This window comes from Garra rufa, chromosome 9, assembly GCF_049309525.1.
Source record: "Garra rufa chromosome 9, GarRuf1.0, whole genome shotgun sequence".
Lineage (NCBI taxonomy): Eukaryota > Metazoa > Chordata > Actinopteri > Cypriniformes > Cyprinidae > Garra > Garra rufa.
In genome coordinates, this window is record NC_133369.1 from 39,272,163 (window position 1) to 39,287,172 (window position 15,010).

At 32.1% G+C, this 15,010-nt stretch overlaps 1 protein-coding gene across 1 annotated transcript in view; it reads left to right on the forward strand.

Annotated features, from left to right (window-relative positions):
• The first annotated feature begins 4,489 nt into the window (after positions 1-4,489).
• abcb5 (ATP-binding cassette, sub-family B (MDR/TAP), member 5) overlaps positions 4,490-15,010 on the forward strand; it is a 32,465-nt gene continuing 21,944 nt past the window's right edge. Inside the window, exons 1-14 of the mRNA XM_073846474.1 lie at positions 4,490-4,555; positions 6,075-6,150; positions 6,487-6,598; positions 8,736-8,799; positions 8,912-9,062; positions 9,273-9,357; positions 9,512-9,703; positions 9,823-9,994; positions 10,838-10,962; positions 11,144-11,321; positions 11,421-11,534; positions 11,619-11,729; positions 13,506-13,631; positions 13,786-13,989. Of these exons, the coding sequence (XP_073702575.1) occupies positions 6,099-6,150; positions 6,487-6,598; positions 8,736-8,799; positions 8,912-9,062; positions 9,273-9,357; positions 9,512-9,703; positions 9,823-9,994; positions 10,838-10,962; positions 11,144-11,321; positions 11,421-11,534; positions 11,619-11,729; positions 13,506-13,631; positions 13,786-13,989 (1,686 nt within the window). The 5' untranslated portion in view covers positions 4,490-4,555; positions 6,075-6,098. The remainder of the gene's footprint in view (positions 4,556-6,074; positions 6,151-6,486; positions 6,599-8,735; positions 8,800-8,911; positions 9,063-9,272; positions 9,358-9,511; positions 9,704-9,822; positions 9,995-10,837; positions 10,963-11,143; positions 11,322-11,420; positions 11,535-11,618; positions 11,730-13,505; positions 13,632-13,785; positions 13,990-15,010) is intronic.

Here is a 15,010-nt window from a genome sequence, read left to right on the forward strand (position 1 = left end):
CACTATTTGCTATTTGACAACCTGAAAGATATTTTTTCACAAGTTTTTTCAGTTGAATTCATATCTACAGTACAGACCAAAAGTTTGGACACACCTGAATGAGAAGGTGTGTCCAAACTTTTGGTCTGGACTGTATATATATATATATATATATATATATATATATATATAAAGATATATATATATATATATATATATATATATATATATATATATATATATACAGTACAACTATTATTTTATACATTGATAATTTAATAATTAATAAATGCTGTAAAATTTTTGTTTATTGTTTCTTGTAGTTTTTTTACCTATGTATTTGAAACAAGAAAAACGGACACTTGCACTATATATATATATACAGATATTATTTTATTTATTTTTATTTATATATATAAATTACAGATTACTATTTTTCAGTGCTAATTCCTGTTAATGCATAAGACAACTATTATTTTATACATTGATAATTTAATAATTAATAAATGCTGTACATTTTTTGCTTTTTTTGTAGTTTTTTTTACCAATGCATTGAAAAAATACATATATATATATATATATATATATATATATATATATATATATATACAGCCAGACTTTTATTATTTTTTTATTTGCATATCCTTTTGAACACTGCCAGGAGGAATACATGCTAAATACAAACAAACACACACGCACACATTCATTCACATTCTAACTTGAAAAGAGTACATGACACATTTATTAAATAAGTCAAAATAATGCAGAGGGTAACAAATTTAAAGGTAACAAATCACATGCTTACAGCCAATCAAAGATCTTTCCATTTTAAGACCTACATTGATAATGCCGCCCTGACACTCAAAATTAATAACTACTGTGGTTCATGCCACCATCACCCCAAGCTTAAGGTGATCAGATGAGTCAGGAATGTCCCAAGACAGAATGTTTTTATTTCTTTAACTCTGGCACCTAAAGAGTTGATCAAAAACAGATAGCAATATCTTGATATAAATGCAAATTATAAAGGACAAAGGTAAAACCTTTTACTCAAATTCCATTCGTAGTTGATGTGTAACCCTGTGTAGAAGTCACGTCAAGTTCTTTTTTTATTTTTATCAAAACATACATTCATGGTCTCTATTTGTGAAACGTCTCTGTGTTCAGTGAGAAACCTGACTGTACAGGTGTCATACGTATTTAAAAGGGAGGAATTTTGCCCATGGCGTTCTTTCTTATGCGGGTTCATCTTGAGAAGATTGTCAAAGCAGTATGTTGATTAACCTGTGAGGCTGCCATAAGAGGAGACAAATATGCCAATTATTTCTTAGATCAAGTTCTAAAGTTCACAGTGCAACCGAGTTCATTCATAAATGCACAGTTATATAAATAGAGAGACTTGTTTGCATATACGGCGCCAACATATGGACTGAGTCACGCTATGGCTGGGTATATGCCCGCATGTTGTTAATGTGTTAGAGGTCGACGCAGCTACAAAAACAATTCCTAAATGAACTTTCTGAAGATATTATCTTTGGTTTGCTCTCAGAAACATTAACACAAAGAGCAATACTGAGAAAAATAATAACATTGTAATATGAATAAATTGTGGTATATGTAAAAGCTCATATACACGTCCAGTCAAAAGTATTTGAACAGTAAGATTTTAAATGTTTTTTAAAGACGTCTCTTCCACTCACCAAGCCTGCATTTATTTGATTCAAAGTACAGCAAAAATATTTTTATATTTAAACTAACTGTGGTCTATTTGAACATATTTTAAAATGAAATTTATTCCTGTGATTTCAAAGCTGAATTTTCAGCATCATTACTCCAGTCTTCAGTGTCACACGATTCTTTAGAAATCATTCTAATATGCTGATTTGCTGTTCAAGAAACAATTTTACTATTATTTTCAATATTTAAAACAGCTGAGTATATTTTTTTTCAGGATTCTTTGATGAATAGAAAGAGATTATAGAAATTAATATGTTTATTTAGCAAGGATGCTTTAAATTGATACAAAGATGATAAAGACATTAATAATGTTACAAAAGATTTCTATTTTAAATAAATGCTGTTCTTCTGAACTTTCTATTCATCAAAGAATATAATAATAATAATAATAATAATAATAATAATAATAAATGTTTTTGAGCTAAAAATTCAGCTTTGAAATCGCAGGAATAAATTACATTTTAAAATAGAAAACAGTTATTTTAAATAGTAAAACATATTTCAAATTTTTTTTTCTTTGGGATCAGTAAAACTTGTAATGTTTTTCAAGTCTCTTATGCTCATCAAGGCTTTATTTATTTGATCAAAAATACAGAAAAAAACTTTTTTTTAAATTTTAATACTTTTAAATATAATTTATTGGTGTGATTTCAAAGCTGAATTTTCAGCATCATTACTCCAGTCTTCAGTGTCACACGATTCGTTAGAAATCATTCTAATATGCTGATTTGCTGTTCAAGAAGCATTTTTTTACTATTATTGTCAATATTTAAAACAGCTGAGTATATTTTTTTCAGGATTCTTTGATGAATAGAAAGGTCCAAAGATTTTTTTACTTTTGAAAGAAACTATAGAAATTAATATTTTTATTTAAGGATGCTTTAAATTGATCAAAAGATGATAAAGACATTTATAATGTTACAAAAGATTTCTATTTCAAATAAATGCTGTTCTTCTGAACTTTCTCTTCATCAAAGAATATAATAATAATAATAATAAATGTTTTTTGAGCTAATAATTCTGCTTTGAAATCGCAGGAATAAATTACATTTTAAAATAGAAAACAGTTATTTTAAATAGTAAAACATATTTCAAAAAAATTTTTTTGTTTGGCATCAGACTTGTAATGTTTTTTAGTGTAAGTCTCTTATGCTCATCAAGGCTGCATTTATTTGAAAAATACAGATTTTTTTTTATTTTTATATAATTTATTCCTGTGATGCAAAGCTGAAATTTCATCAGCAGTCTTAAGTGTCACATGATGCTTTAGAAATCATTCTAATATGCTGATTTATTATTAGAATTATCAATGTTGGAAACAATATCTTTTTGGAACCTGTGATTCTTTTTTTTCAGGATTCTCTGATGTGTAATAAGTTAAAAAGGACTGTATTTATTCAAAATGTAAATATTTTCGAACAATGCAAATCTTTCAAAAAAGTAAGAATAAAAGTTTAGTGACCCCAAACTGTTAAAAACAGTATATATTGTTAGAAAACCTTTCTATTTTAAATAAATACTGTTCTTTTTAACCTTTTATTGATCTATTGATCAAAGAATCATGAGGTTCCAAAAAAAGATATTAAGCAGCACAACTGTTATTACATCAACACAGAATAATTTTTGAAAGATCATGTGACACTGAAGACTAGTGCTGAAAATGTTGACATTTTTGCTTCTTCTAAACCCATCAAGCCTCATCAACCCAACTCAATCCAGTCCTTTAACCATTCTGACATGATGTGCTTTATAATTCTAGCTAGTTTTTGAGTATATCAGATGATCAAACCCTAAAATGCTTTACAAAATCAATAAAACTACCATGGTGAAACTTCCAAACATTTGGCATCTCTGAAAAGCCCTGAATGTGCTCTGTACAGAACATCCAGACTTAAATGGCAATCAAAGATCTTGAAATTTTAAGATCTACATTGATAACGCTGCCCTAACACTTAAAATTAATAACAACTATGGACAGAGTTCATGCCATCATCCACCCTAGCCAATAGTGATCATGAGTCAGTAATGTCCTAAGAAAGAATGTCAATGGTTTTTTGTAATGGTTTATGGTTTTGCCTTTTAACAGTGAATCTGGTTTAGAAAAGCTATTGTTGATGTAATATTGATGACAAACACACATACCTGCCATTTATAATCTAGTCTAACCTTGTTTCAGTAAACTTCAAGTCAAGGTTTATAAATACAACATGTGGTTTGTTTAGAGGAACATTTCACCGACTAGTGAAGTCATTAATAAACTGCAAGAATTATGACAGTACTCAAACAGGTTTGTCAATCAAATCCCTTTTGCCATTGGTCAATCAAACCGATAATCCCGCCCCCAAACTCACGCCATTGGATGCTCCGTCGGGATATTTAATAAGGCAGAACAACTATTTATCATAGAGTTTGATTATCCCATATCTACTTTACTTTATATGGCCTAATAGGAAGTAAGACGTCACCTTTGAACGTCACCTTTAATCAGTGATGAAGGCGTAAGCGCATCATAACAGAAAGTTTTGATGGTAATTCTTAATTACTCTATAAAAATTATAATGCGCCTACATTTTAAACTCTGAGGAGGAACAAAGTTCGTACCTTCTTATCGGTTCATCTTTCATTTTTTTTTTTTATATAACCTCATTTTTTCCGCTACAAGGGCAAAAGTCAATGACTGTGCACCTTTGCACGCCTACATTTGTGCAGTATTGACTCAGGAAGAGGCGTGTCAAGGTATCATAACGCGGTATAAAACATCATGTAACAGAAGGAGAGGATCAGCCTGCTCTATCTACATATTGTCTGTTTGACTGAAGCTGTGTGATCATCACATGGGGTAAGCCGGTAAAACTTTACATATTAAATGCTCTTTTTGCGTATCAGTTTGTTTGGACTTTCTGGTAAATATCGCAGAGCATTCATGTTTTTTTTTTCTCTATACAAATATGTGAATATGGGTGGCAGTTCGAGTTTTTAATTTAAAATCAAATATTTTTTTAAGTTTAACTTATTTATTGTATGCGTTTTATATCATAGGCTGTCATGTTTCACTTGTAGGCTAATACACTTCCGTTTGTTATAACCAATTATGTAACATGCATGCAGGTAGGATGATGAATGTATTTAAAGTAAGAGATAAGCTTATGTAATAATAACGCCATCATGCTAGATAATTAGAGTAAAGCATATGTGACCTTGGCCAGAAAACCAGTCATAAGGGTACATTTTTGAAATTGAGATTTATATATCACCTGAAAGCTGAATAAATAAGCTTTCTATTGATGTAGATTTGTTAGGATAGAACAATATTTGTTCGAGAAAAAACTATTTGAAAATCCGATGGTGGAAAAAAATCTAAATATTGAGAAAATCACCTTTAAAGTTGTCCAAATGAAGTTCTTAGCAATGCAAATTAAGTTTTGACATAATTATGGTGGGAAAATTACAAAATATCTTCATGGAACACGATCTTTACCCATACAGTATTTTTGGCTATTACCCGTGCTACTTAAGACTTCGGTTTTGTGGTCCAGGGTCACATATATGTAAAATATAACTTTGTGAGTATCTAAAAGTCCTGTTTTTTTATTTTTCCTGATTATTGCAACGATAATTAACGAAAATTTTGAAAGCCATTTTTTACATTACTAAATTATTATTGTGGCTCTATAGGTTTCTTGAGCTGCCTTTAAGGTTTTTCAGAAATGTAAAAGTTAACTGAAATAGTAAAAAATATTTTGAAATTTTACTTTTTTTGTTTGGGATCAGTAAGACTTGTAATGTTTTTTTAAAAGAAGTCTCTTATGCTCATCAAGTCTGCATTTATTTGATCATAAATACGGGAAAAAAAACAGTAATATTGTGAAATGTTTTTTTATTTTAATATACTTCAAAATATAATTTATTTCTGTGATGCAAAGCTGAATTTTCATCAGCTGTTACTCCAGTTTTAAATGTCACGGGATCCTTCAGAAATCATTCTAATATGCTGTTTTTTTATTGTTGGAAAGAGTTTTTTTAACAGTTTTTTTTTTTTTTTGGAACCTGTGATTCTTTTTTCCAGGATTCTTTAATGAATGACAAGTTAAAAAGCATTTATTCAAAATATAAATCTTTTCTAACAATGTAAATCTATGCTAGATGTTACATTAAAAAGTTCTTCAGATGAGTGTTTTGGTTCTTTTTAAATCATTATGGTTTGTACATTGATTGTTTTCTTAAATGCTGAATAAAAAAAATCTTTAAAAGGTATTTTCAGGATACAAAACCTTTTGGGCTGTAATTGTAAACTTAAGCATTGCTTGTGATGAATGTTTTATTTTGTTTAATCTTTTTCTTAATTTTTTTTAATCTAGCAACACAAACACTGTGCTGTCACAATGAAAGAAGAGCCGAGCGTTCCGTCGACAGACCCTCCACCTTACTTGCAAGGTGTGCTATATATATTCATTTACATTTTACATTTACATTCATTAATTTATTCCAGACATTCTTATCCCCCAAAGTGATTTACAATTGAGAAAGAAAACCTTACTTGTCATAGCAGTCAACAATATTCATAGTACACAATTGCAAGTCTAAAATATAAATTAGATTACTATAGTTTGAGCAGAAGTCATTTAGTTAAATGACAATTCTAAATATGTATGTACAGTATGTCTAATTTGTAAAATGCTGCGTCATTTAGAGTTAATTATTTATATTTGTTGGACACCTTAGACTTACACCACCTGTTCCTTAAGTAAACATAAACCTCTTGTTGTGCAGAGGTGATCCCTGAGGGCTTCGTCAACCTAGCTTACACCCAGGATGAGAAACATCAGGAAAACAAACCAGAGGAGCCATCAAAGGAGTCCTCTGAGAAATCAAAGGGAAAAGGGTAAATGTGACCAAGAAGATGATGTTTTGGTAGTTTTGGATGTGTCTGATTCATGTTAGATTATGAGTCTTGTCATTTGTGAGGAGACTAACTGATAAAATCTGAACTGAGCCAGGTCTAGGGGCAAAAATTCCACAGAAAATTCTCTAGATATTTAAAATGTTACACCTCTAGTGTTTTTAACTGATAATCTAATATCAGGGTTTTAAACCAAGGATGCCTAGGGCTCTGCAAGGGACTGTTAGGTAGAGAATGTAGAGACAATTCTGCGTTAAAATCATAATTTGACCTTAATTATTATTATTGTTTGCCTTTTCAATGTCAGAAGTCACAACACTGGTGTTATTTATTGTAAAAATAACATTTATTGTTTATTTATGTATTTTTTCATTTTGTATTTTTTGAGAGCCATATTTGTAACACAAAGGTGACCCTGAACCTCAGAAACCAATACATTGCATGGGTCAAAATTATTGATTTGATTGACGTTTATGCCAAAAATCATTAGGATACTAAGTAAAGATCATGTTCCATGAAGAAATTTTATAAATTTCCTACTGTAAATTTACCAAAAAAATATTTTAGATTAGTAATATGGATTTCTACTTTATTTGGACAAATTTAAAGGTGATTTTCTCAATATTTTGATTATTATTATTATTTACTTATTTTTTTGCACTCTCAGATTACAGATTTTCTAATAGTTCAATATCAATATCTCAGTCAAATATTGTCCTTGTCTTATTTATTTAGCTTTCAGATGATGTATAAATCTCATTTCCCAAAAATTGACCCTTATGACTGGTTTTGTGGTCCAGGGTCACAAATATTTGTTAGTGATCCTTAGTATGTACACATTTCTAGAGAATACTGAAGAAAAAAATGTTGTGTTTGTTAACATTAGTTAATGCACTTTAAACTAACATGAACAAACAATGAACGACTGTATTTGTCTTAAGTAACATAAACAACGATGAATAAATAGTGTAATAAATCTATTGCTCATTGTTTGTTCATGTTAGTTAATACATTAACTAAAGTTAACAAATGACACCTTATTGTAAAGTGTTACTTTTCATTTGATTTTTTTATTTATTATTATTATTATTATTATTATTTTTTTTTTTTTTAATTACTGGCAAACAAATAAGCCAGGAATCTGCATTAAGAATACAAATGGACTTTATTTTTTGGATATTTAAAAGAAAAGCAGATTGCAGAACACTTTTCAGTAAGGTTTATTAGTTGACATTATTTCATTAGTATCATAAACTAAGAATGAACAATACTTCTACAGCATTTATTAAGCTTATAGTTACTGTTAATTTCAGCATTTACTAATGCATTATTAACATCACAAGTTAATGCACTGTAAATTAACCTGAACAAACAATGTACAACTGAATAAATAGTGTAAAAAATCTATTGTTCATTGTTCGTTCATGTTAGTTAATACATTAACTAATGTTAACAAATGACACCTTATTGTAAAGTGTTTCTATTTTATTTTATTTTATTATTTTATTTTATTTGATTCTAAATTACTGGCAAACATATAAGCCAGGAATCTGCATTAAGAATACAAATGGACTTTATTTTTGGGATATTTAAAAGAAAAGCAGATTGCAGAACACTTTGCAATAAGGTTTATTCATTGGCATTAGTTAACTTCATTAGTATCATAAACTAAGAATGAACAATACTTCTACAGCATTTATTAAGCTTAGTTACTGTCAATTTCAGCATTTACTAATGCATTATTAAAATCACAAATTGTGTTTGTTAACATTAGTTAATGCACTTTGAATTAACCTGAACAAACAATGAACAACTCTATTTTTATTAACTAACATAAACAACAAAGAATAAATAGTGTGATAAAAGTATTGCTCATTGCTTGTTCATGTTAGTTAGTACATTAACTAATGTTAAGAAATGACACCTTAGTGTAAAGTGTTACCTTATAACTTGTTTTATATGCCCCTTATGATGACTTCAGGTAAAGGTAAAAAAAAGGCTCTGAATTTTTTTTATTTAGAGAACATTCTTTTCTAAAATAACTTTAAGATGAAATGTATTAAAAACATATATTAAAACATTAAAATAACTTCAAATGTACTCTTTCACGTTTAAATAGCAAAAAGGAAAAAAAGTCCAAAAAGAAGAAAGAGCCGGTGAAAACTGTTGGATTTTTTCAGCTGGTGAGTGTGCATCTTTTCTACATCACATAATTCATTTGTCGTTTTACAACCAGTGATATAACATGCAGTGATAAGCCCTGAGGACAGCAGTCACATGTTTGTTGTGTTGCAGTTTCGGTATGCCACCTGTCCAGAGGTGCTGCTTATGGTGATTGGCCTGGTGTGCGCAGCTGCCCATGGGGTTGCGCTGCCTCTCATGTGCGTGATTTTTGGAGAAATGACCGACAGCTTTGTGTTGAGTGGGCAGACCGGTAATCTGACAGGTATATTTAATAACACAATCATCCGTGTCTAAGCATGCGTGCATTCATGTGGTTGAAACATTAGTCCTTGCTAATTATATAACTTCAAGTCAGTCAATAGAACGGATTTGAGTTGCTAATGTAAACGTAACCCTTATTCATAAATGTTTACGTTAATATGCTGGTCTGGTACTACTGGTTTCAGGAAAAGTTGCTCCCATGTGTTTGCAGGCAACTTCACTGGAAACTCCACCTTTTTCAACTCAACTTGTTTGGCTGGTTCTCCTGAAATAGGCATTGAAGATAAAATGACAGAGTGAGGAGCCATCTGGTGTCAGATTCATTCTCATTCAGTTTGCCTGTTAATAATTTAGTGAAGTTTCTTAATTGCTTTTGACATTAGTGACTAAGATAGAATCTTTCACCTTTGATTTATTCACTTGACATAATTTGCTGGTTTGTTTACACAGACACGCTTATTACTTTGTTGCGATCGGGGCTGCGGTTCTCCTCCTGGGCACGTTCCAGGTCATGCTCTTCTTGCTAACTGCTGCTAAGCAAACAAAGAGGATCCGGGAGAAGTACTTCCATGCCATCCTTCACCAGCAGATGTCATGGTTTGACACTCATCCGATCGGAGAGCTGAACATTAGACTAACTGAGTACGTGACCAGCAACCATGTTGCAGACTTTTGTTTCTGTCACCTGATCAGTTTGTTGGTTACATCTCAGGTGTTAAAACTCTAAATTCATGAATCTCCTTTTTGATTCCCCAACGCAGTGATATAAACACCATCAACGATGGCCTTGGGGACAAAATCTGTGTGTTTGTCCAGTTCTTCTGCACATTTATTGCAGGTTTTGTCATTGGTTTTATCTACGGATGGAAGCTAACGCTGGTCATTCTTGCTGTCAGTCCTCTGCTGGCAGGATCAGCAGCTGTTTGGTCTAAAGTATGTACAATGTTACATTTCAATATTTCAAGATTTTTCAAAAGAAGTCTCTTCTGCTCACCAAGCCTGCATTTATTTGATCCAAAGTACAGCGAAAATGTTAAAATATTTTTAGCATTTAAAAACACTGTTTTCTGTTTGAACATATTTATTCCTGTGATTTCAAAGCTGAATTTTTAGCATCATCACTCCAGTCACATGATCCTTCAGAAGTCATTCTAATATTCTAATTTGCTGCTCAAGTAGAAGAAGATTTTTTTCTGAGGTTTCTCTGATGAACAGAAAGTTCAGAAGAGCATTTATCTGACATAGAAATATTTTGTAACATTATAAATGTCTTTATTATCACTTTTGATCAATTTAAGGCATAAAAGTATTCATTTCGATCATTAATACACATTTATAATGTTACAAAATGTTTCTCTCTCAGATAAATGCTGTTCTTCTGAACTTTGTATTCATCAGAGAAACCTGATAAAAATTATACTCAGCTGTTTTCAACATAATAATAATAATAATAAATGTTTTTGAGCAGCAAATCAAATTATTAGAATGCTTTCTGAAGGATCATGTGAATGGAGTAATGATGCGACAAAAATCACTTTGAAATCTCAGGAATAAATTACACGTTAAAATATATTCAAATAGAAAACAGTTATTTTAAATAGTAAAAATATTTCAGAATTTAACTGTTTTTGCTGTACTTTGGATCAGATAAATGCAGGCTTGGTGAGCAGAAGAGACTTCTTTACAAAAACGTCTTACTGTTCAAAAACTTTTGACTGGTAGTGTGTAATTATTATTATTATTTTTTTTAATTTGTAAATATCTTGTCGCCTACAGATTCTTGCTACCCTGACAAGTAAGGAGCTCACAGCATATGCAAAAGCAGGAGCAGTAGCTGAAGAAATTCTGGTCGCTATCAGAACTGTTGTGGCATTTAATGGCCAGAAGAAAGCAGTGGAGAAGTGAGTACTGTACATTCTGTACTTTTCACTCATCACCATAAGTTCACAACTGTTATGTCACTTAAACAGAAGATAAGATTGGGCCTTCTTCTAAATGTCAAGAATGTGACCAAGCTGTTCTGAGGGTGTATGTAAAATAAGATAAATGATTTTCTGCGACAAACTATTTTGTGTATTCCAGGTATGAGAAAAACTTGGTGGAAGCAAAGGAATTTGGGGTGAAGAAAGCCATTACCACTAATGTGTCCATGGGGTTGACACAGTTCATTATATTCGGCACTTACGCACTGGCATTTTGGTACGGGACAAAACTCTCTGTGGACGAGCCAGAGAATTACTCCATTGGAAAAGTCCTCACTGTAAGTTTGTTCAACTGCTTTAAGACTTCATCCGTTTCTGAATAAAGTCACAGTTGGGGATGTTTCTCAACCAGCTGCTTTGTCACTTTTGCCCCCCAGGTTTTCTTCTCCGTGATGATTGGCTCCTTCTCTTTGGGTCAGGGAGCTCCAAACCTGGAAAGCATCGCCAAGGCCCGTGGTGCTGCTTATGAGGTCTACAAAACGATTGACATGGTACAAACTTTCAGTCTGACAGTTATATTTATACCTGTATTGTTATTGTGGATGACTTATTTCTGTTTATGTTACTTATTTCAGCCTCGTCCAATTGACAGCAGTTCAAAAGAAGGTCATAAACCAGACCATGTGAAAGGAGATATTGAATTCAAGAACATCTACTTCAACTATCCCTCCAGAAAAGATGTGAAGGTAGAGTTGCTTGTTTTCCCACCTGTCAGGAACTTTATTAATTGATACTATCCATTCAGAGTTATGTAATTTAATTACAAAATAAATGTAACTGTAATCTGTTACAGTAACTGAGAAAAAATTTATTGAATTACAGTTATTTAAGAAAAATTTAACGATTACAAAGAAGGTTACATCTGAATATTTCAACACATTTTCCAAACTAAGACACTGACGTTTCAAGAGTTTAGGACACAGAACAGAACACATGCTTATTTAATATCTGTTTTATTTCTTATTTGGATTTATGTATACGCTTTTTTTTTTTTTTTTTTTTTTTTTACGTTTTTTTTTTTCAAAGCATTGTTAGATGCCATTGTTTCCTGTCATGGCTATGCAAAGATTTGATTTCAAAAACAGTATCATAGCTATTAAACTATATCTTTTATGATTTTAAATTTTATTTAACCTCAGATTGATCTCAGAGTAAAAAGAGGTGTTAAAGTCTGATTTTGTGGTGGTTGTGCTTTAAAATCAAATAATTTATAATTTTAATTCAAGTGATGAAGGATATTGTAACCTTCCCAACACTGTATCCATTCTATGTGTTCAAATTGTTAGTTAATAAAATGATATAGTTTTTAATGATTATTTTTTAAATTAATTAAAATGAGTAGTTTTATAAATCATAACCAGTAAAAGCTATACTATTTTCATCTATATAAAAATAATGCTAAAATATAACATCAGTCATTTTAATACAGTAAAATGAAAATGGATATTCATTTTTGAGATTTACTGAAGATTACTTGTTAATAAATTATTGCTTCTATTAATATAGTTTGTATATATTAGTCCTCAGCAAAAACATTTTTATCTAATGTAAATTCATGTCCCAGTCACATTTTCTGGTTAAATAAAAATATTTACACTATCAGAAAATATGTATATATAAATTGATATTTATCAAAGCCATTATCAAAGCCATATATTTTGTATTTATCAAATATATATATTCATCAAAGCCATGTATGAATCTCATCAAGTCAGTGTTTTTACATTTTATGTTTATTCCAAAATAAAAACTCAAGGCAGTAACACTTTTAAGCAATATATAGTTCATATGTGAATGATGTTCAACTATTCCATTTATTTAGCTAACTTTTAAATATTTTTTTTATATTTTGGGTCCTCAGTCATCAAAGCTTGTTAAATATTGGTCACAGACACAGAAATTTACTTTAAATTTCACCAAGCTGATTACTTACTAAAAGCTCTCACGGATTTTTTTAGGCCAAGTCTTATTATGATGTAACAAAGTGGTTATATCTAAGTGTGTGAGTTGTTTGCTTACTTTTTTTAATTAGTCTTCCCATTAACAACATTATATTGTACATTCAATTGTGAATGCACAATGCACACGAACACACAAGAGATGAGATTTATCGCATGAACCAATCACAGCCAATCATATCCAATCATATCACAATGGAGGCATTGCCTCCTCTTACTTGACTTTCCACTATTAATTCTCAATTACCCCCCACCACACTCACCGCACACTTTAGGGAGTCTGTTAAAAGTCTGTGGGCTCTGAGGGGGCAAGAAAGAAGCAGACTCCTGCTATAACTTTACCTGCTGGTGTCTCATCCAATATTTTTAGGAGGCGCTACCTCCGCTGCCTCCTCTGAGGAGTCTGAAAAGTTGGCTTATAATATAACCAATATGGTACTGATATATTGCATATCTGTAGTAAAGGTAAGCTACTGAGAATTGATTCATTGTGTCCCATTGCAGATTCTAAATGGAATGAGTCTGAAAGTCCCTCATGGAAAGACCATTGCATTGGTTGGAGCCAGTGGCTGTGGGAAAAGCACAACAATCCAGCTTCTGCAGCGCTTTTATGACCCTGATGCAGGAGAGGTAACACTGACTAATGAGCAACCATTATTCGTTTCACCTCTCAGTTAAAGCTGTATTCTTTTAATACTTCATGTCACACAAAATATGATGCAACTAATAAGAGCAGCCTCAGGAAAGAAGAGCTGTTTATCTAATGAAATGTGTACAATTGCAGGTTACCCTGGATGGCCATGACATCCGCTCTCTGAATGTGCGCTGGCTGAGGGAGAACATGGGTATCGTGAGTCAGGAGCCTGTTCTGTTTGGAACCACCATCGCTGAGAATATACGCTACGGCCGTGAAGATGCCACAGATGAAGACATTGAACGAGCCATTAAAGAAGCCAATGCGTATGATTTCATTTCTAAACTACCAGATGTGAGTACTGTACATTTTTATCAAAGGTTTTGACTCATCTGTGTTTCACATTGCAGAGCCAAAGATTTTCAAATTACAGTACAATGTCTAACAAATGTACAGTCAAGACCGAAATTATTCATACCCCTGGCAAATTCTGACTTAAAATTACTTTTATTCAACCAGCAAGGTTTTTTTGACCGGAAATGACATAGGCTTCTTCCAAAAGATAATAAGACAATGTACAAGAGGCATCATTGTGGAAATTTCTCAGCTTTTATTTACATTTGAGCAAAAAGTGGCATGTCCAAAATTATTCATACCCTTTGCAAACTGTCACAGTCTATGGGAAAATCCAAAGTTCTATACCATTCCAAATAGTCCAAGCTGTTCTAAAGCATCCTAATTACCCTGATTGATTGGGAACAGCTGTTTTAATCAACTCAGCAGGTGAAAAACAGAAGCTCTCTGCTGTTGGTTTGTGGACAGTCGTGGCTAAGACAAAGGAGCTCACTGAGGACCTGCGGCTGCACATTGTGGCTGCTCACAAGTCAGGAAAGGGCTATAAGACCATATCTAAATGTTTTGAAGTTCCAGTGGCTACAGTGCAAAGTATTATTAAAAAATACAAGACGTTCCGCACTGTGAAAAATCTCAGAGGACGTGGTCGGAAGCCAAAAGTGAGACCTGTGCTGGCCAGGAGGATAGTGAGAGAGGTAAAAAAAAGAATCCAAGGATCACCACCAAGGCCATTCTGGTGAATCTGGGCTCTGCTGGTGGCAACATCTCAAGGCAGACAGTCCAACGGATACTGCACACCGTTGGGATCCACGGACACAGACCAAGGAGGACACCACTTCTCCAGATAAGGCACACAAAAGCCCGCTTGGCCTTTGCAAATGCTCATCTGGACAAAGAAGAAGACTTCTGGTCTTCTGTTTTATGGTCAGATGAAACAAAAATGGAATTGTTTGGCTACAATGATGTAGTCTTCATTTGGCATAAAAAAAGAAGCTTTCAACCCTAAGAAAACCGGTCACCG